At 51.9% G+C, this 22,435-nt stretch overlaps 1 protein-coding gene across 5 annotated transcripts in view; it reads left to right on the top strand.

Annotated features, from left to right (window-relative positions):
* The window catches only part of CARMIL1 (capping protein regulator and myosin 1 linker 1), a 313,422-nt gene that overhangs the window by 99,099 nt on the left and 191,888 nt on the right, over positions 1-22,435 (top strand). For all 5 annotated transcript variants that reach the window (XM_030314690.1, XM_032593106.1, XM_032593105.1 and 2 more), the window contains 2 exons: positions 13,999-14,049; positions 19,668-19,727. In XM_030314690.1, coding sequence (XP_030170550.1) covers positions 13,999-14,049; positions 19,668-19,727 — 111 coding nt within the window. Of the gene's footprint in view, positions 1-13,998; positions 14,050-19,667; positions 19,728-22,435 lie in introns of those variants that run through there.

The following is a 22,435-nucleotide window of genomic DNA, read 5'->3' as shown; positions in this document are numbered from 1 at the left end:
TATTCCATTTTAACTGTATGCTTGAAATTATTGAAGAAAGCACAGCTCACTCCAAAACAACATGGATTCGTTTCTCTACTTGGAAAATCCTGGAACCAGTTCTTGGCTCCCCAGTTGCACGTCTTCCGTAAATATTTTTTTCTTTACTAGGTAACGTATTACCTGGACCAAGCTAGTAGTCACTTCATCATGGACCGCCCTGAGTTGTTATGTAATTATTTCATGAGTATAACCAAACTCTTACTTTTAGCAAAATAACTAACCCCTTATATTCCAATTTCACTTATCCACAAGTCCACTTGGGCTCTACCATCAAAGGATGTCCAGAATCCAGCCACTTGTCAGCCACCACTCCCAGGGAGTGGTGGTCCCAACCACGATCATCCCTCGTGATTTACTGCAGTCGCATCCTGACCGGGTTTCCTGCCTCCCCTCTTGCCCTCTTACTCGCTTCCCCGTCTCTTCTCGACATAGAAGTCAGAGAGCTCGCTTTCATGGTCTGGTCATGTTGCTCTTGTGCTCCAAACCCTCCAGTGGTTTCTATTCCAAGTAAAAGATAACGTGTGGTGGTGGCCTGCAAGGCCTCTCAGCTCTCGTGGCCCCTCACTCCTTGTTACCCCTCTGACCTCACCCATGCTTACTCTCTGCGGGGCACAGTGGGCTCTTTATCCTTCTTCTCCCGTAGGCATATTCTCGCCTCAGGGCCTTTGCTTTTGCTGTTTCCTCTGCCTGGACTACTCTTTTTGTTTTTTTAATTTTTTAAATATTTATTTAATTTTGAGAGAGAAGGAGCAGGGGAGGGGCAGAGAGAGAGGGAGACACAGAATCCAAAGCAGGCTCCAGGCCCTGAGCTGTCAGCACAGAGCCCAATGCGGGGCTCAAACCCACGAACCGCGAGATCATGACCTGAGCCAAAGTCGGACGCTCAGCCAGCTGAGCCACCCAGGCGCCCCTCACCCAAATTTGTTTTAAAATTTTTTTAACGTTTATTATTGAGAGGCAGAGACAGAGCATGAGCATGGGAGGGGCAGAGAGAGGAGGAGACACAGAATCCGAAGCAGGCTCCAGGCTCTGAGTGGCCAGCATAGAGCCAACGCGGGGCTCGAACCCACGAACCACGAGATCATGACCTGAGCCGAAGTCAGACGCTTAACCGACTGAGCCACCCAGGCGCCCCGTGCCTGGACCACTCTTGCGGGAGACAACAATGTGGCTCATCGCTTCACTTCCTCTAGACCTATTCTCTGTCACTTCATAAGGAGGTGTCACCAAACTGTTTACAAATGCCACCTGCCACCCCCACTCCCCAGTCCCCACACGGCAATCTCTGTTCCCTTTCCTAACTGTCTTTTTCTCCATAATGCTTATCGTCATCTGGCGTTCTGTCCCTATGTTTTACGCATTTATTTCTGTATAGTCTGCTCCCTCTCAGTGCAATAGAAGCTGCTTGAAGGCAGGGCTTTCTGCCTTTTCGATCTTGGCGTCTCGCACAAGGTAGGCACTCGACAATTGTTTCAGGAATGAGTGAAAAAAAGACTCCAGTAGTTAACGATAATTATGATCAATGCTACACACAGACACACACAGAATGGAATCGGGTGGTGCATTTACAAGAGAATTCTGTTTTCTGGAAGCGAGGAGTGCTAACATAATGGAAATTCGTTTCGCAAGAGAAACCTAAACACGCATCTTGCAGCGTGAGCCTGCCTCACCCCTTCCTCCCTGGGCTGACTCTGGTTTCAGGCTCTGCTTTCTGGCTTGCTCTAAAAGTGCATCTGTCTCCCTCCTTCCCGCTCTTGAGGGGCTGCACGGGGGGCATTTGAACTGGGGCCCCGGGGGGCCGGACGTGGACCACTGGGGGGAGGGGGAGGACGAGGGACTGGGACGGTGGCGGGCCCGTCCGCAGAGCAGCCAGCCCTGTGCGGGCACGCCAGCTCCCTGGCACGAGGCGGAAGAGGACGCCCAGGGTTTGGGGGCCGGGCTGCCGCTGCTCTGTGTTTGTTCTAAGGTGGCAGGGGCCACGTGCGTGGGGCTTGACCGTGGTTTGCTGCCTTGAGGGTGGGGGGGAGTTGATGAGTTTTGGAAATAAGACGGGGAGGCCCTTCCCCACGCCGCCAAGTGGTGATGCCAGACTGGGGCGCCCTACCTGTTCCTGGCACAGGGGGCACGGGGGAGAGCTCGGGAGTGGCCGGGAGCAGTGAGGCTGGGGGGCACTTACGGTTTGCTCGTCCTCCCCGAGGCCCGGGGGCCGCAGCGCTGCTCACAGAGCCTGGACTTGCTGTGGAAGTGGTGGCCGGGTAGCAGGTGTTCGTGCCTGAGCACGTGGACTTCTCACTTCCTGCTTTTGTGCCAAAGCTGACTTTGGCTGGAGAGGCTCCGTCCCCGGGGTTTCGCTTTATCCTGAAACTCTGAGCCGTTTGGCAAAATGCTGCGTGGAGTTCTTTCATAGATGAGTGATGCCTCTGTGTCCGCTGAGCCTGCAGTTCTCCAAAAGCAAATCTCATTTGATCTGAAATTTCAAGAAAGAAAAACAAGCCATTTTTTTTTTTATTTAAAGAAGGAAAAAGTTTCCTCTCTTTGACTTGACCTTTGATTATGCCTTGGTTTTTTTTTTTTTAATGTTTATTTATTTTGAGACAGAGACAGAGAAAGAGAGAGAGAGAGAGAGAGAGAGAGAGAGAGAGAGAGAATCTCAAGCAGGCTCCATATTGTCAGCACAGAGCCTGTCGAGGGGCTCAAAGTCACGATCTGTGAGATCATGACCTGAGGTGAAATCAAGAGTTGGACACTGAACCAACTGAGCCACCCAGGTGCCTCTATTATTTTTTTTTAAATTTTTAAATTTTTTATTTACTTTTGAGAGAGAGAGAGCGTGAGTGGGAGTGAGAGAGAGGGAGACACAGAATCTGAAGCAGGCTCCAGGCTCCAAGCTGTCAGCACAGAGCCCAACGTGGGGCTTGAACTCACAGACTGCGACATCGTGACCTGAGCCGAAGTTAGTCGCTTAACCGACTGAGCCACCCAGGCGCCCCTCTATGCCTTTGCTTTAGAAGATAGGTTCCCTTATGTTTAAATTTTCTATTAATTGTCACTAAAATAATAACATGAGGTTACTTCTGTGTTTTGTATAAAGTCTGCCTCAACAGTCCCCCGACCCACTCTTTCTAAATTGTTTGGTTTAGTGTTGCCTTGTTGGCATCCAATCAGGGGCAGACTCAAGATCCAGAAAGCCATGGGAGAGCTGAAATCATTTATGAAAGCGGAGTTTGCTTACCCTGCCTCCGTTGCTGGAGGTGCTGACACTCCCAGCCTGCCGGGGGGAGGGGGTGGTTATCAGATCTGGAACCCACTGTCTGCGGCGAATTAGTGAGTGAAGAAGTTCTTTGAACACAGTAGGCGGGAGGCAGGATGTCGGCGCTTCTAAACCGCTTCTAAACTGTTCCACTGCGAGCTTCTCTCTTCTTGCTTGTCTTTGTTTTGACAGGTAAGTTGGGAATGAACTAGCAGATGTGTTTGAAATGGGTCGAGGTGAACTGCAGATAACAGGTTTTCAGGTACTTTCCTTCCAGGATGTGACGGTTCAACGGGAAGGATGTGTCAGTTACGTGGCCGGGCGCAGGAATAAAGAGGCAGACGTGAATTTTTAGAACCAGTTTTATAGACTGTAGCAGCAGCCTTTTGCCTCCTAAACTCCTGAATTTTCCCATCCTGAGAGGGGGTGGGGGAGGGCTGTGCTTCCTGCCGTCATTACTCAGCAGATACTTGAACCCCTGCTTTGCGCCAGGCACTGGGAAATGTGGCTGTGAATACGACAGATGTGGTCCCTGCTCCCAGGCCCCTCACAGTCTGGTGGGGCTGGTGAGAGTGTGTAATTTGAATTTTTTTTTTTAACATTTATTTATTTTTGAGACAGGGAGAGACAGCGTGCGAGCAGGGGAAGGGCAGAGAGAGAGGGAGATGAGGAATCTGAAGCAAGTTCTAGGCTCTGAGCCGTCAGCACAGAGCCCGACGCTGGGCTCGAACCCGGGAAGTATAAGATCATGACCTGAGCCGAAGTCGGACGCCTGACCGACTGAGCCACCCGGGTGCCCCAAGAGTGTGTAATCTGAGCAATAATTAAAGCTGTGACAGGTGTTGGTATGAAATGTGGCACCGCTGTGAGAGCATATGACAGGGAGACCTTTCTGAGGGTAGAATGAACTTCCTTCGGGAAGTCCTTTAAAGGGTTGGGATCCGAAGGGTGAGTAGGTGTGAACAAGGTGGAGGTAGAGAAAGGAGGGGGTCGGGGCAGGAGCATCTGGAGCAGGGGGGTAGTGGGACCGCCCCCTTGGGAGGCCAGCGGAAGGCCAGCGTGGCTAGATGGGGAGCAGAGGCAGTCAGGTGACGTCCAGGTGGAGGCAGGGACCAGCGTCTTCCTGCAGGGCCACGCAGAGAGGGGATACGGTGACACGTGGGTCCCTGAGCATCTAGGACCCACACAGGCGGTGGCTGGGGCGAGAGTGTTAGGAGGCCGGTGCCCCTGGAACAGGAGGAGCACGATGCTGGCGGCCTGAGCAGAGTCCGCGCGGCGGAGATGGACAGAAGTGAACGGGTCACGGGACGTTTGGACGGCATTGAACTGGGCGAAGGATGAGTAGGGACGAAAGGTGGCGATGCCGGGGGCTCCGGCCGGGGAACTGTGGCTGGCCGGGCGCACCCCTGCGTGCAGACTGCCGGACGGGGAGCAGATCCTGGAAGGAAGACCCCAAGTGTAGGGGAGGATGTGCTGAGCTCTCCGGTCGGAGGGGCATCCAGGTGGGGCGGGATGGGTAGATCTGACCCCAGAGAGGTCCGGGTGTGGCGCGGCCGGGGATGAGCGTGGTCGTGGGAGACCACGGGAGGCAGGCAGTGGGAGCGGGCACACAGCTGGCGGTGACCTGAGAGGGGCAAAGAGAAGCCCAGGCATCAGGCTGTGCCCTTGCTGAGGAGTAATCTAGTGAGCGCATGCTGGAGACCATATGCTGGGCGTCGCTGACAGGTGTCAGGACCTCAGCAGGAGCAGTTCCCGCGGGGCTCTGGGGACAGAAGCCCAGTTTGAACAGCAGGGGAGGGGACTTGGGGGCCGGAAGAGGAAGACATCGGGTGCAGACCCTTGACTGAGAAGTTGGGCTCAGCAGAGGGAGGGAGTTAGCCGAGGGGTGTAGGGTCCACGGTCTCACTCTCGCTCTACATACCTCTGTCTGTGGGCTTTAAAGGTTTTTAATGTTCGTTTATTTTTTTAGAGACAGAGAGGCAGAGCATGAGCAGGGGAGGGGCAGAGAGAGAGGGAGACCCAGAGTCCGAGGCAGGCTCCAGGCTCTGAGCTGTCAGCCCAGAGCCCCACGTGGGGCTCGAACCCATGAACCGCGAGATCATGACCGGAGCCGAAGTTGGAGGCCTAGCAGACTGAGCCAGCCAGGCGCCCTGTCTGTGGACGTTAGGCACGGGCAGGTCCCAGCACGGGTCGGTGGGGGGTCGTCGGGAGCCCCGGTGGAGGAGGCCTTCAGAGGCCGAGGAGGAGGGCGGGCAGGTGCTGGCGTGTAGGTTTGCAGTGGGATGTCCTCGGCGACGCCGTCTGATCAGTTCTGTTTTCCCAGTGGAGCCGAAGGCACAGCGGCGGCCACCTCGGCACACGGGACCAGCCACCGGGGGGGTTCATCCGGAGTTGAGGTCTCTGTCTGTGGGCGGAATGAAGGCACCAGGAAGGTGTGGGCGGTGGGGCAAGGGTTTCAGTGCGGTTTCGGTGGGGTCAAGGGGCCGGGGCTGACGGGGAGGGAGGCTGTGGGATGCTCAGGGGCCCCGCAGGCCGGGGTTAGGAGCCCAGTGGGGTAGCTGGGTGGGGGGAGAGATACAGGTGCTTGGCGAGCTGTAATGTGCACAGGAGTCACCCGGGGAATCGTAGTAAATGCAGATGCGATGCAGCGAGCGTGGGACGGGGACCTCAGTCTCTGCCTTTGAACAAGCTCCCGTGCGATGCCAGGCCCTGGGCCCCGCGGGTCGCACTTTGAGGAGAAGCTGGAAGGTTGTCGTTCTAGAGGGCGGCCCGAATTAGAAATCCAGAGGTGGCACGGCTTTAAGCAATGGGTACCGTGGCCTGGGAGCGACTGAGCGGACCGGAAGGTCAAGGAACGAGAGGGCCACCTGAGTCACTCAGGACGCGTGACGGCGATGCTCGCTAACGCTTACTCTCCGCGAGCTGTTCTGGGCGCCTGGGGTGCGGACTCCACGTGGGCGCTCCCTCTCCGGAGCCCAGTGCCCTGACGCGAATGGGTGCGTGAGTGACCCCCGAGGACAGGCGTGCAGGAGGGGGGCGTGGAGAGTTTGGGCCAGGCGTTGGCCTCAGGTGTGAAGGAGGTTAAGCGTGTCTGAGAGAGTGCTGGCGTTTCACAACCACTTTGGAGGCCTCACGACTCTCCTGCAGACGCGGTGCTCTACCCATTTTACAGGTTAGAAGAGTAAGGTTCGGAGGGATTGTGTAATTGGTAAGTGGGAGAGCGTTCAAGTGAATTCACAGTGGCCCGGGTCCCAAGTCCATTCCTCCTCTGTGTCAGGTTTCCGTGCAGGAATGCAAATTCTCTTCTAATTCCCTGGGAGGCTGCAGTTACCCTGGGGGTGCTCCCCCCTGGGCTGGCTCTGCTTCCTGGAGTGTGAGGTCTTGTGAAGGAAGCTGAGCCCAGGGGACGCCCATCTGGGCTTGGCTCTTCCTAGCGGGACAGCTGGGCTTGGCTTCGTGTCTACCAACTTTGCGCCTGTCTCCTAGGTCTTAATTTTTTGTTCATGTTTATTTATTCTGAGAGAGAGAGAAAGCGTGCGCAGAGGAGGGGCAGAGGGAGGTAGGTAACCTGCCGAAGGTCACACGGCTGGTAGGAAGAGGTCTAGTGGGAATCCACGCCCGGGCTCACTGCCTCTGGACCCGGCGCTCTTTGTCACTGGTCTTTTCTTTCAAGTGACTCTTTGTGGTCTCTGTTGGATGCCATGCCTGGGAGGTCCCCGTCCCTGGGGTTTGAATTTTGGGAGGGGTCACACATGGAAGAAAAGTCCATCCACCCGGTAAGGGCAGCCAGAGGGACCGTCTGCTTTCTGTCCCTCTTGAGCTCTGGGTGTTTTCTTGCCTTACTGTATTTTTGGGGAGGTTTTTTTTGGGGGGTGGATTATGAGAGCTATCCGTTAAAAACTATATTTGTGCTTAACATTCTGTCGCTTGGAACACAGAGGAACTCTCCTGGATGCTGACCGATCATTCAGTCATTTAACCCTTCCTGGTCTGCTTCCCCTTCTGTAAAATAAAGGAATTGGATGCGTCCTTCCCCAGCGCTCTTGTCGCTCTGTGACTTTTAGCTACACTTGGGTTCTGGTGACTCTCATGGTCAAGGAGAGGCTGGCTGGGCCTGTACCGGGGAAGCAGGAGAAGTTTTGTGAATTCATTGGGTTCATACGGCCTTTACCTCCACCTGGCAGGGTTTCTGTGCTCCTCGCACGACTGTGACTTTACCGTTGGTGAGTTCATCTAGAACATAGCGGGGACACCGGTGGCTGATCCCTTCCTAAGCGCACGTGCCACAGGCAGACCTGGGAGCCCCCAGTTCACCGCCCACTGGGGGCTGAGAGCTCTGGGCGGGACCCCTCCACACCCCAGGGCCTGACACGAGCCCCCCGGCACCCTGAGGGGTATCAGACTCTTACTCATAGCCGAGGAGGTGGCCCCTTTTCTAGGGATCATTCCGCCTTGAAAAATGTGTCCTCATAGAATCAGTGTGGCCCATTCCAGAGATTTGTGTCAGCCGGCGCTTTGAGAAGAAGATGTGATAGGGAGTGACATTAAGGAGAATTGATGTTTTGAAGCAGCCACATGTTCATCTGTGGGGAAGCATTTACTCTGTTTTCTTTTATGCTTTGATAATGCCCTACAGCTTGCGGTCGTGGGGCGGCAGAGGGAAGGAAGCGATTGTCTGACGAGCTGTGTGAAAACACTCCTTTTCTGCACAATGGCACAAATAACCAGGTGACAAAGAAATGGGTTTGCACAGGTGTTAGAGAACAAAAGCCTTGCTCCCCTGTTGACGGAACATCTGTCATTCCAGGGAGTAGGGCCGCAAGAAGGAACTCATTCTTCTTTGCAAACATTTAGTGGGGACTTGGCATTCCCGGTCGTCTACACAGACCAAAGAGGAGCGGGGTCCTGGAGCAGGGGCCTCAGTCACGGACCCTGAGATAGGAAGGTGACACAGGGACCTGTTCCAATGCCCTTGTTCTCGGTTCGGGTACGTTTACGTCCGCGAAGATCGTGACTTGTTCTGTTAGGTCGCTCGGCTACTTGAGCTAAATCCAGGCTAAGTGTGGGTAACGGTCTTAGTTTAATACTGTCATGGGCATTTGTAGTTTCATCATAATGTCGACATACAAATAATATCATGCTATTGTAGCTCTTACATCTGCCAGTACTCCTCTGAGCGCTAAATGATGAGCCCGTTTAACCCTCACGGCTTCGTGGGTGTCGGTACGATCGCTGCCCCCATTTTACAGAAGAGGAAACTGAGCCACGGAGAAGGTGAAGTCATTTGCCTAAGTCACACAGATAGTAAGTAATGAAGCTTGGACTGAAATGCACACAACCCGGCCCCAGAGTTTCTCCTTAAAACCGCGAGGCCAGGGGTTGGCAAACGTTTTCCGTATAGGATCAGATAGTAAGTATTTTAGGTATTGTGTGCCGTAAAAATCTCTGTTGCTTGTATTCAGCTCTGCCTTTGTAGCGTGAAAGCAGCCAGAGACAATACGTTGAACAAGTGCTGTGGCTGTGTCCCAATAAAGCTTTATTCATAAAAATGGGTAGGGTGTTGGATTTGGCCCACAGGCTGTAGTTTTCAGATCCCATAATAGACTCTACTGCCTTGTCAGGGAACATCTACTAATGACAGAGAGAGACAGTTACTGGAAAGTATGGCGATCCAGTTTTATAAGGGATTTGGGGCCAGAAGTTGCATGAAAAGGATGTATTGTTTGTATTCCTTTTGGGTGAAGTGTCTTCTTGCTTCGGCCGGGGAGGGTGACGGGCCCCATGGCTGTGCACCGTGGACGTTAAGAGGCTCGGGGCCGGGAGAGACTTTTTATTCTAGCTCAACTTTCTGGGCGATCTTTCACAAGACTCTCAGCACCTCCACAGTGGTGATGATGGTCCTTGCCACCTGCCCCTCTTTCTCCCTGAAGTGTGTATCTTGGATGAATGAGGTCTTGTCTGTGATTCACTTGGAGCCTCTGGAAGAGGGTAAATGTATTAAATGGCCTTCATCATTTCATTTGCTTGCAAATTAGAGAGTACTCTGGGGGTACGAGACCATTTTTTGAATGCCATGTGGAGCCCAATCTTAAAGGACGGGCATTCTTGGTAATCTGCACGAGAGAGTGGATTGAGGAGGGATGGGTTCATGGATTGCCTGTGCAGCGGTAGGCTGTAGGCAAATGCAGTTATTAAAGAGGGTGAAACGGGTATTTATTTCAGTTTTTAATAAGCGTGCATTGCAAGCAGTGAGAGGGTTCTGTAGTCGACCTCATTATATATCATTTCCGTAAGAAAATTTAGGCTTCTCTGCTAAGCTGTGAGTCTCCACGGTGGGGTGGAGTTTTATAAGTGTTTCCAAGTGAAATGTTGAAGTTAAAAGTTGAACCCAGAAGCCTCAGAGGGAACCAGGCTGCTGCCTGCATTTCAATGAAAGGGAGAGGAAATGCATTATGGAGGTTGAAAATGTGGTTTGCATGCTAAGACCTCTGTGGAAGAATGGGCCTCCCCGAGGAGGGGGGCGGGGGTAACAGCTTGCCCTTAGTGACTGAGGTTCCTCGGTGAAGCACAAATGCTTCTTCGGATCCCCCCACCCCCTCGCCTTTTTTTTTTTTTTTTTTTTAAATTTGCAAGAAAATATACTGAACTGAAAATTTCAGCCTAGACGATGTCTCGGAACCCTGGTGGGCTCCTTCTGATGCCAGAAGCTATCATTTGAAAATCAGTAAGTGTGACTGCTTCGTCCTAATTTGGCCACCTAAATTGAAGACGCGTTCCCACCCGCTGTAACGATAGAAGAGCTGGTATTTGACCGAGACCTCCTCGGTGCTGGGCTCGGGCTTTATCTACACTTGTATCTTACTTTAAAACGACAGTATTTGTCCTGCAGAGGAATATTCTTCTTGTTTTACAGAGGGGGAAACTGAGGCATCGGGCAGTTGACTGACTCTGTCAGGGTTAGGCAGCTAGCGAGTGGTGTAGCCAGACTTTAAATCTGCCTTCCTGATTCCAAACCCCTGCAAGGAGGGTGAGCAGGAGTCCTGGGTTTCTGGGACCCTGGGATTGTCCGTGCTTAAGCCCAGAAACGTCCTGGGCAAATGGGAAGATTTGGTCACCCTGCGAGCAAGATGCTTGTGACCTCAGCACCGAGGTGGTGCTTATTATAGGATAAATCGAGGGGGGGGGTTTCCTGTGTGATCGCCCCTCAGCTGCTAGAAGCCGTATGTGTGCCCGTAAGACCTCCAAGGCCGCACGCCCCAGGACCCTCTTGGAGCCAAGTAGGAAAGCTAGGAGACCGAGTTCTTTGGGGATTCCAGCATGAGCGTAGCCCCATTTACTGGCCCAGTTTGCGCCAACGGAGCAAGAGGCACGATTCTGGGAGGAGCAGCGGCTTGTAGTTTTTCACTCTTGCTTCAAATGACTGCTACACTCTTGTGCTTACAAGTGGGCATAGTCTCGGGAGAGGCTGGGTCAGCTTTGGAGGATTTCACCCACTCCATCCCCTCCCCTCCCAAACTTTCTAAGACGGGTCCTCATGCCTCCGGAGACCCTAGGTGACCACCAGAAATGGGGACCAGCCGGCACAAAGCTGCTTCCTTCAAAGCCTGGGCTCCCACGTGGATGCGTCTCTTTTCAAACAAATTCTTTTGGGCTGTGTCCAAATTCCGGAGGACACTGTGTACTCAGAAACTATTTTTCAAGAAGGCGAGTTGGCACATAGGACCGCAGATCGCGAACGGGGTTGTTGCCCGAGGGGAGGCAGAAGTGATCGTGAGAACCTCGTATGTCTACCTGTGGCCAAGAGATTGATTGCTCGTCATTGAAAAGGTGGATGCACGTGAACATTCTGAGTTTCTTCCCCTCTCTTTTAAAGAAATGTACTGACCCTGGGGCACCCGGGTGGCTCAGTCGGTTGAGCATCCGACTCTTGATTTCGGCTCAGGTCATGATCTCATGGTTTGTGGGTTCAAGCCCCATGTTGGGCTCTGCACTGACAGCGTGGAGCCTGCTTGGGACCCTCTCTCTCTGCCCCTTCCCCATGCGTGCTTTCTCTCTCTCTCTCAAAATAAATAAATAAACTTACAAAGTAGTGACCCAGTTCATACTCTCCCAGTGGCCCCTAGAAGCGCCCTGTGCTGACTGATCAGGAAAGGGCTGGTCAAGAGAGGGCAGGCAGGTCATGTGATGCCTTGGCTGCTTGTGGGAGACTTTAGTCCCCAAAGTACAACACTTACAGAAGGGCGGAAGGCCGGCCCGCACCTCGTGCTCACATCAGCCGTTGGGATGCTTGTGGGAGACCAGTCTCCGAGACTTCTGAAGTAGATCCCCACAGGGGGCCTTGTAATTACCCACGCGTTCCTTGTTTCGCCATGTCAAAGGTGCCTTGTCACCTTTATTCGTGTTATGTGCAAGTTTCTCCGTGACTGTGTTACAGATGAACTATCCTTCCAAAATGTGGTGTTCCTTCCGTGGTTGGCGTCTGCTGTTTGGCAGTAGGCATGAATAAATTGCAGGCTCACAGATTAGCAGATTAGCATCTGGGAAGCCCCGGGAAGTGAGGGCGGAGTTGAGGCAGGGGCGGGTGCTGGAGGAGGAGGAGAGGGTGAGAAAGGGGGGAGGGGAGTGTGCTGGGGACGGTGGCAGCCACAGCAGAGCGAGGAGTGAGGGGAGGGGAGGGACGCAGACAGACTGAGAGCTGCACAGACGGGATCAGGGAGGCACCTAGAAGACAGACGCACGGACAGGCAGGCAGACCAGTAGGGACTGGCTCTTTTCCTCAGCACCTCCAACATCCCTCATCCTGTTGATGACGCTTTTACCTCGCTGCTTCCTTCCGGCTTTAAAGCTCTGTGGCTCATCCGTGTTTGCATGGGTGAGGACCACCTGGAAGTGGGTTCTGGAATTTCGAGAGTCCGCGTAAGGAATCAGCAGCCCGGTCTCTGGACCCAGAGCATGCTAGGTTCAAGTCTCAGCTCGGCCACCCGCTTGCTGGGTCACCCGGGCGAGTCCCATCATCTCTGCGTCTTAGTCTCCTCTTCTTAAAATGGGGGTGATAACGGTGTCCAGGCTAGCTCTTAGGGTGCTATGAGGACTCAAGGAGATGGGGCGCACAAGCCTGTTAGAACAGCGTACCCGGCAGTATTGGCCGTGGTTGCTCGTGTGCTTCTGACGTGATCCTGGGTGTTGTGGGACCAACGTCTGTTGGAAGGAACGTTCACAGAGCTTGATACATTTATCGAAATACCGAAAAGGCTGCACGTTGCTGTCTGGGGCTTGTGCCGTTGAGTTTCTTGCTCGTCTGAAAAGATTCTAGATTGGGGGTCCGGAGCTCCAGCTTCCGTCTCCAGCTCTGGCGTGATCCCGGCAAAGACGAGTTTCTGTGGAACCTGCTCTCAGATTAGAAGCTGAGATGGCGGTACGCAGCGGGGTTTCAGGTCACTGACCAGGTGATGCTGAGTCCTTTCTGGCACGTGAGCTCTGTGATCTGGCCCTGTGCAGAGAATTTGGTGGGCCGAAGATTCTCGAAGAGACCGGGGATTGCTCCTACAAGACCCCCTGGAAGAGAGAAATGTGTGGGCTGTGTTGTAAGTAATAAATTTAGCGATGAGGAAGTTCTTTGAGAAATGAAGAAGCCAGTCCTCCCATCAGAACTTAAATACTGGAGGGGCGCCTGGGTGGCTCAGTGGGTTCAGCGTCCGACTTCAGCTCGGGTCACGATCTCGCGGTCCGTGAGTTCGAGCCCCGCGTCGGGCTCTGGGCTGATGGCTCAGAGCCTGGAGCCTGCTTCCGATTCTGTGTCTCCCTCTCTCTCTGACCCTCCCCCGTTCATGCTCTGTCTCTCTCTGTCTCAAAAATAAATAAAAAAAAAAATTAAAAAAAAAAAAAGAACTTAAGTACTGGAGACTCCTTTCTTCAGTGCAAAGGCCCTGGGGCCTGCCCAGACCTCCAAGCTGCAGAGTGGCACCATATTCTGACCTTGGCGGTTGTGGACTGGGACCCCTGCTCCGGGGATTAGTTCAAACCATTTCCAACCTCTTTGTATTCACAAGGGCTTCTGCTGGCTAAGAGGGGTCCTAGAAGCATGTGGGGCCCTATGGACTGCATAGATGTTCTTAGTGGAGTATTGGAATCGAAACCTCCATAAGTGTTCTCTCGAGGACTGGGGGAGGCCCAGCTGAGAAACACAGCTGGGGACACCTTGGAAGCATCCCCTGATACGCTGTCTGTGCACTGTGTGAATGTTCTCCGCTCGTGCACAGGGAGTGGAAGCGGGCAAATGTGGGTGGCGGTGGTGAGGAAGGTGTCACAGAGCCCTAGGCTTCTTCATTCAGTCTGCTGCTGATATGGGGGGGGGCGGGGCTCACGACTGTATGCAGGGTCTCTGTGTCTTAACATCCCAGAGACCTGTCGCGCTCACTCAGCGGAAGTAATCTCTTGGTCCCTTGGGCTGTTGATTGGGCTGTCCCTTGGGCTCTTGAGATTTCACAAGTGATTTGTTCAGTTTGGACCTTCACGCGGTGACTCTTGAGGAAAACGAGTTCTATGTGGCCAGGAGGCTGTCCTGATTCACCGATTCTTCTTACAGGCCAGGAACCCAGCCCCGTGGCCTCTCGAGACTCCTGTGCCATTCTGTCCTGTGGGTAAAGCCCAAACCCATCAGTCCCACTTGGTGGTACTTATACTGATGCTGTCTTCCTATTCTGCAGGTGCTTACGTCATGCCGAGCCTTCCTCGTGACGGCACGAATCCCCACCAAGGTAAGTGGCGATGCATCTCCTCCAACACACACACACACACACACACACACACACACACACTCTCTCCCTCTTCAGTGGACACAACTTAGGCAGTGTCCAGAGTGTTCTTAGCATACCCGTATTTCCCTTCCTTCTCCCCAGAAAGCACCCGAGCGTTGCGATGATGGTTTCTACTCCATCGTTTCCCCTCCTCTTGTGCGAAAGCATCCCAAGAAAAGTGGTAACACATTTTGTGCTCCGCAGCCCTGAAGCTTGTGGCTTCCGGTCAGTTTTTCTCTCTCCCGGGGCCTGGTTTACACTGCTCTCAAGTCCGGCTCTCACTTCCTTCGGTCCTGTGATGGCAGATTTTCCTAGGCTTTGACGTGTGGGAAGTGCCCGTCGTCACTAGTGCGTTCCCAGAAGCGTCGCCGCCTCCGCCCTTCTGCATGCACTCCGGTGCCCCCTGCAAAGCAATGTGACACCACTTTGTTCTGTAAGGGATCCGTTTCATTTTGCCAAGACACCGTCCCGCTGTGTGCCAGTGCAGGCCTTCGGGTACCTGCTGCCCTTTTCCTTTATTTACTTTTGAGAGAGAGAAAGAGACAGAACATGAGTGGGGGGAGGAGCAAAGAGAGAGGGAGACACAGAATCCGAAGCAGGCTCCAGGCTCCGAGCTGTCAGCACAGAGCCCGACATGGGGCTCGAGCTCGTGAACTGTGAGATCATGACCTGAGCTGAAGTCGGATAGCTTAACCGGCTGAGCCACCCAGGCGCCCCTGCCCTTTTCCTTTCTGATTACTCAGACGCTAAATTTCACGAAGTTTCCCTGAGGAATGAGACCACTGGTCCCCGCCCCTTTTGGTAACGTGAAGTGCGTCTATATGTTTATAATGTGTTACAAATGAAACCAGTTGTTATGTGCACAGTGTTGGACTGTTACCCATATGTTAAGACACCTGAAGGCAGGCCAGGCCATAAGGAAGCGAATGAGCCGTTATCCCACTGGTGAAAAATTAATTGCAGAAGGAAATTTGATGAGCTTGAGAAATAGTCAAGTAGCCTGTTGAGTAGGAGGCCCCTGAATAAAACGTTCACCCGATGTAAAAATGTTGTGATGCAGAAGTGTCTTACCTCCTGGGAGGTCACCTGCCTCTCTTTTGCCGGTTTATCCCACATTGCCCCATCCTTGCTCTGCCCCGAGTGAAGGTCTGGTTTGTCCTGTGATGTCCCTCGTGGTCCAAGTTGGCCGGACCGGGGTGGTCCGGACGTTGGTTCTGATGTCTGATATTGTCCGCATCACAAATACAGAAAAGGAGTTTTTCGTCCAAAGTGATGTGTGTTCAGGACTCCCCCTTAGACAAGGCTGGTTTCTGGTGCCCCAGTAAGTGGCCTGGGCTGAGAAGGAAAACCTATGTCAGTGACATTAACTTTCTGGGGAAATAATTACATTCAGAACAGTGCTGCATAATAGGTACTGGTTATGACATAGATCTCTTCTCTCTGGGGGCCGATCAGACATTTGTTTTCTTTTGTCTTTCTGTGAAATGTACCACATAAGCAGTCAAATGGACAGAATAGAAATGAATCACAAAGCAGGTACCTCAAAGAAGAAATAAAACTTTGCTATCACCGAGATAGCCCCAGCTCTGCTTTCGGGGATGGGAGTTGGGTCATTGTCAGATCGGGGACAGACCCTCAGAGAAGCTGGGTTGAAGGATTGCCCCACGTGAACCAGGCAGATGAAGGGGTCTCCTGGTCAGTGTTTAGCGGCACGGAAGAGCACAGTGCTTTGGGGGGCAGGGCTGAGGGGGCTGTTTTGGGGTATAGGGGTTTGGGGGGGAGTGCTTTGGGAAGCAGGGGTGATAGGAGAAGTGCTATGGGGAGAGGGGTGTGGAGTGGAGTGCTTTGGGGAGCGGGGCATAGGGGCTGTGCTTTGGGGAGCCGGGGTATTTGGGGGAGGGCTTTGGGGAGCAGGGGGGGAAGGCAACAGGTGGGAAAGGTGTGTGGGCGTGGCTTGAGCTGCTGCCCATGGAGTGGGGGGCGGTCCTACAGGACACTCGCGTGGTCACGTGATCACTTGTAAGTTTGTTTATTGGCTGTGGGAGGGGACTTGCTCTGGGGCTGGTGGAGGTGAGTGGTGGAGGCTGCTGATAGGCCATGCCAACTCCTTCCTCCTGTCTACCCAGGCGCTAACCTGGGTGGTTCTGTCTCACACGCGTCCCGGCTCCTCCCGCCCGCTGCTGGGTGCCATTCCTCACACTGTTCGGGGTGGGCTGGGTGGGGTGGGCGAGGTGAGGCACTGTTACGCTGTGAGGACCAGCTTGGAGACAGCGATCTGAGCCTTGTTGCGTCTCCCAGTACGTCCTAGACACGGCGTCCTCACTGTTAGGTGTCGCTGGTGGGACGCTTGCCGAATCCTGGACGCAGCTTGTGCTCACATACGGATTGGGGACCCTACAGTCTCTCCTTGTGGTTTCCGCCTTGTCCTCGCTCTTCGCGTGCCTCCGTGCCCTTGCAAATGGCCGGGAGTCCCCGTTTTGCCCCTTCTTTGCTTGACACCCTTGAAGTCATTCCTCTGGGCTTCGCTGAACCATCTCCATGCTTTCCTGGCTCCCTGACACGTAGCTTCTCCTGGTGACAGTCCTTTGGGGCGGCGGGAACATCTCAATTGACCTCACTCGGCCGAGCTGATCAAAGCTGCCCGGGCCATCCCAGGTGGTGCCGACCGAGGCCAGCTGCACTTTATGTCTGCTGGCTTGTGAGAGCGTGCACCTGTTCACACCTGCTCCCTCCAGCTGGAGGAGACGCCAGGGTGCCAGGAGATGCCAGGGTGCCAGGCTCCCACCGAGCCGAGGTGGTTTGCTTCTAAACCTATTCTTGCTTAGGGTTACCATAGTAAGTTTATTTAATTAAAGATATTTCACATAGTAATGAAAAAGGCTGCAAAAGGAGAGAGCATCTGTGCAATACTGAGTATTGATAAAGGTGAATTATTAAAAAAAAAAAAAAAAATTAGGGTCTTGGTAAGGACCAGACAGTGGTTAAAGGCTGGGGTGATGGGGAGCAGATAACAACTCAGCAAATTTATGCCTTCAAATTGCCTTGCCAGTGTCTTCAAGTTCTCTCGCCATTTTAAAATTTAATTTAGTTTAATTTATTTTTTAATTTTTTAATTATTTACTGTCTTATTTTGGAAGGGAGAGAAAGTGTGAGTCAGGGAGGGCAGAGAGAGAGGGAGAAAGAATCTGAAGCAGGCTCTGCACTGTCAGCACAGAGCCCGATGTGGAGCTCGAACCCATGAATCGTGAGCTCATGACCTGAGCCCAAGTTGGACGCTTAACTGACTGAGCCTTGAATTGGACGTTGGGTACCCTACATTTAAGGGTGTGGCCCCCAGAGGAAATGCCATTATAGCACCAGCCAGTGGGCTTTACCCCAAGAAGAAACTTGAACGTTGTATCGAAGGCTAGGAAATGAGACGATGTTTATAAGTTTTAATTTGAAATAACTGAAGGTAGGTGTGTGTACTTTTTAGAAAATCATTCCCTGCTTGAAATGACTTTTCAAAACCCAACCAAGTATCGATCCTGATAATTATAGGTAAGAAGACTTGTACTCGAATAGAACGTGTGTATGTAGGTATTTTAGGGAGGGGAAGTGTAGGTGCACACGTGCAACAGAGAGAGAGAGGGAGAGAGAATCTTAAGCAGGCTCCATGCTGTCAGCCTGGAGCCCAACTCAGGGCTCGATCTCACGAACCGCGAGATCATGACCTGAGCCGAAATTGACTTGGATGCTCAACTGACTGAGCCACCCAGGTGCCCTCTGAATAGAATGTTTAAAATGTGCCTCCAATGCCACATTTGACTCTCGGAGGACAGGAGAAATGTCTCGTTCCTCTTTCCGGTTCCAATCCTGGCACACAGCAGGTCTTCCGTTCACGTCTGTCGGTTGACTGAGTGAATAATGAAAGAATACCTTTTCTACCTCTCGTCCTCAACACCGTACATCAAGAGATTTAACGGGAGATTCAGGGGTTCTGTGTTCTCAGGTTCATCCTGCCAGATGCAATAAGGTACAGTACGGCACCAGGGGGCAGAACTCAGGGTCTCGTTTCCCCCCTGGCATTTCTGGTTTTTTTTTTTTTTAATTTTTTTTTTTCAACGTTTATTTTTGGGACAGAGAGAGACAGAGCATGAACGGGGGGAGGGGCAGAGAGAGAGGGAGACACAGAATCGGAAACAGGCTCCAGGCTCTGAGCCATCAGCCCAGAATCTGACGCGGGGCTCGAACTCACGGACCGCGAGATCGTGACCTGGCTGAAGTCGGACGCTTAACCGACTGCGCCACCCAGGCGCCCCCTTTTTTTTTTTTTAATTTTTTTTAATTTTTTTTTTTAACGTTTATTTATTTTTGAGACAGAGAGAGACAGAGCATGAACGGGTGAGGGGCAGAGAGAGAGGGAGACACAGAACCGGAAACAGGCTCCAGGCTCCGAGCCATCAGCCCAGAGCCCGACGCGGGGCTCGAACTCACGGACCGCGAGATCGTGACCTGGCTGAAGTCGGACGCTTAACCGACTGCGCCACCCAGGCGCCCCCTGGCATTTCTGGTTTTAAGGGGAAGAGGTCAAGCAAACGGATCTAATGCAGTCCTGTCATCGGGTGCCGTGCGACTGCTGTAGTCAGATGGAAGGCTGCAAAACGGGGGGAGAGATTTTTCCTGTTGTCCAGGAAAAATAGGAAAAATGTGGGACTGGAGATATGTTGAAGAAAAAAGAAATGCTGATTACAGGAGAAGAGAGAAAGGGTCACCTGTTACTTGGGAAGGAAATAAATCATTGTTTATCTGCACACAGAGAGACGTAGATTTTGACTCAACTCTGTGTGTTTCATTGAACCATGGTTTAAAATTCCTACATACTGTGTTTTTCTAAGTCCGTTCAAAATATGAATTTCTATGAGAGACGGTAGAGGGAGTATAACCCAGAGGGGAAAGGGTTTAGAAGGAAAAGAAAACCAACATTGTCTTTATCTCGATGGGACTTTCTGAGGCAAAATTTTGAACTAGGAGAAAAGTGTATGTTTAGATGGCTCGCTTTATACCTTCATTTCTCAGTGAAGAAATGCTGGAGTGCAAGTGTGAGAACTTCCCCGTGACTTTGTCCCTGGATGAAATTTAAAGTCAGACTTGGACCTTCCTTTCAGCCTTTCAGTAAAGTGACCAATACTTATTCTGAATTAGGATAAATCAAGGTCATATCTTTTTTTTTTTTTTAATTTATTTATTTTGAGAGAGAGAGAGAGAGAGAGACCACGAGTGAGGGAAGGCGGGGATAGAAAGAGAAAGAATCCCAAGCTTGCTCTGTGCTGTCAGCACAGAGCCCAACGTGGGGCTTGATCCCATGAGCTGTGAGATCATGACCTGAGCTGAAACCGAGAGTCGGACGCTTCGCTCATTGAGCCACCCAGGTGCCCCAAGGTCATGTCTTAATTCATAAATGGAGATCTGAAACCAGCCTGCCTCCAGAAGATGTCCAGTGCCTTGTTTTGTTCTTGGACTTTCTAATTGGAGCATTTTTACCTTGAATTATAGGTTTTGCACCCCTCATTCATTACGGGTCTTTATTTCAATTGCAGCTCGAGTTAACCTTCAGCTACTTGGAGATTCATGGTGTCAGCTGCGGCAGGCCCGCTCAGGTGAGTGCCACAACGGCTCCTTGGTCGCTGTGATTGAACGGCGGTGACCTATCTCGAGTTCCCGAAACCAGGAACCCCCTGTTTTGGTTCCGGTGTTGAGATTCTCTTGAGATGATATAGAAAAACAAGACGGGGGAAAATGGAAGTTTCTGAATGAGAGATCGCACAGGGGGCCGTGTGGGGAGGGTCTGGGATTTTGTTCTGGTAAAGAAAACGCTTTCTCCGTAACTCGGTCTGAGAAGAACTAATTAGCTTTTATGTGAAACGTCAGAGTACTGTTCCTTAGAGATTCTGGACGACACGGTTTAGTAAAATCCCACAGCTCTTATATGGCACTGTCTGAGGTCTTTCTGGGAATATAGCGATCTAGGAATTCTTGGGGTCCTAATAAAATGTAGATTTTTAAAAACAGCTTTGTCGCGCTGTAATAAGTAATAAGCAGGGAACTGAAGTGTACGATTTGGTAAGTTCTGACGTATGCGTACCCAGGAACCCGTTAACCACAATCAAGACAGCCGACTTAGTCCTCACCCCGTGGGCTCCTCGTACCCTCCCCCCGTAAACACTCACTCCTGCCCCCCGCCCCCCACCTGTCTGCGGGCGCCTGCCCCTTGCCACCGGAGAAGAGTTCGCATTTTCTAACACTTTGTCTGAATGGCATCCTAGTGTGTGTACTCTTCGTTGACCACCTTCTCTCTGCCTGTATAATTATTTGGGGATGGATTATACTTTGTTGCGTGTCTCCGTACTTCCTTCGTATTGTTGCAGCGTGTTCCATTGTGTGGCTGTATTGTGGCCCTGTCCCCGTTCTCCCGGTGACGGACAGTTGGGTTGTTGACGTCGTTGGCCAAGTCAAGCTGCCACGAACCCCTATGCGTACAGCTCTGATTGGGCGTAGGCTTTTCCTTTCCCCTGGGTGGGTACTTAGGCACGGGGCGGCCGAACTGGGGGCTGGGTGCCTGTTTCCTTTCTAAGAAGCTCCTGAACCGTTTCCCAAGGTGGCTGCACCATTTGACAGTGTCACCGACAGAGCGCGGGGCTTCCAGCCCCTCCACCCCCTCCTGGCCCTGGCACGGCCCGTGTGTTTCATTTTCGCCATTCCGGAAAGTACGTGATGCTTTCCGATCGTAGTTTTAACTTACGTTTTTCTAACGCCTACAGATACTGAACATCTTTTGATCTGCCCGTTTGCCCATCATCTGTCTCCCTGTCCCAGTGTCCGTTTAAATGTTTGGCCATCTTTTAGAATTGAGTTGTTTGTTTTCTGATGAAGATTCCTTTTCTGCATTCTGAATACACATCCCTTATCAGATACCTGATTTATACATATTTTTTCTTAGTCTGAGCCCTGGCGTTTCATTTTCTCTGCAGTACTTTTCAAAGGGCACAAGTTTTAAATTTTGATGACGCCCAATTTGCCAGTATTCTCTTTTATGGATTGTGCTGGTGTCGTTGAATAAGTCTTTGCTCAAACCGAGGTCACAGAATGTTCCATGTTTTTTGGAAGCGTTATAGCTTTATGTTATACATTTAGGTCTATGGTCCACTTTGAGATAGTTTCTGTATATAAAGCAACATATAGACCGACCTTTCTTTCTTTTTCTTTCTTTCTTTCTTTCTTGCTTTCTTGCTTCTTTGGTCTTGTGGGTTTAGCTTTGTTGGGCACGGGAGGGGAGGGAAGGGGGCGGGGATTGTGTGGGGGGGGGGGGCTGTTCTTTATGTGTGCGGAGCATTTAGGGAGGTGGGGGAGGGCAAGGCGGGAGTGCGGGAGGAGGGAGTGAGGTGGGTAAGGAGTGGGAGGAGGGGTGGAATTAGCGTCAGTCCTGGCGGGCAAGGAGGACTTCCGGCTCCATCGACCTCCTCTTTCTTCTTTCTTTTCTTTCTGGCTTTCTTCTGTCTTTTCTTTATTTCTCGTGATTTTACTTTCTCCTTCATTCCTTCTTTCTTTCCTTCCTCCCTTCCTCCCTTCCTTCCTTCCTTCTTTCCTTTCTTTCATCCTACCTGTAGGATATTCGCTTGTCTGAAAGACCGTTATTTCTGCACTGAACTGGCTTTCACTTTTGTTGTTCATGTAAGTGTTGGTCTGTTTCTGGACTCTGAATCTCTCCCCTCTGGTCTGTTGGTCTGTCTTTGTGCCACTGCCACACGGTCTTGATTACTATAGCTCTATAGTAAGACTCGCTCAGAGGGTGTCAGTCCTGCAAGATGGTTCTTCTTTATCAAAGTTGTGTAGTGATTCTGGGTCCTTTGCAATTCCCTGTGAATTTGAGACTCAGCTCACTTTCTACAGAAAAGGCTGCTGAGATGTTGATTGATATTATAATCAAGTTTGGGAGAATTGACATCTTTTTTTTTTTTTTTTTTCAATGTTTATTTATTTTTGGGACAGAGAGAGACAGAGCATGAACGGGGGAGGGGCAAAGTGAGAGGGAGACACAGAATCGGAAACAGGCTCCAGGCTCTGAGCCATCAGCCCGGAGCCTGACGCGGGGCTCGAACTCACGGACCGCGAGATCGTGACCTGGCTGAAGTCGGACGCTTAACCGACTGCGCCACCCAGGCGCCCCGAGAATTGACATCTTAACAGTACGGAGTCCCTGACCCAAGAAAACTATGTATTTCTACACGTATTTAGGTCATCTTTAATTTCCATCAACAGTGTTTTACATAGATTTTCAGTGTTACAGGTCTTACACATCTTTTGTCAG

This window comes from Lynx canadensis, chromosome B2 (genome assembly GCF_007474595.2).
Source record: "Lynx canadensis isolate LIC74 chromosome B2, mLynCan4.pri.v2, whole genome shotgun sequence".
Taxonomy (NCBI): Eukaryota; Metazoa; Chordata; class Mammalia; order Carnivora; family Felidae; genus Lynx; species Lynx canadensis.
This window is presented reverse-complemented; position numbering and strand designations above follow the sequence as displayed.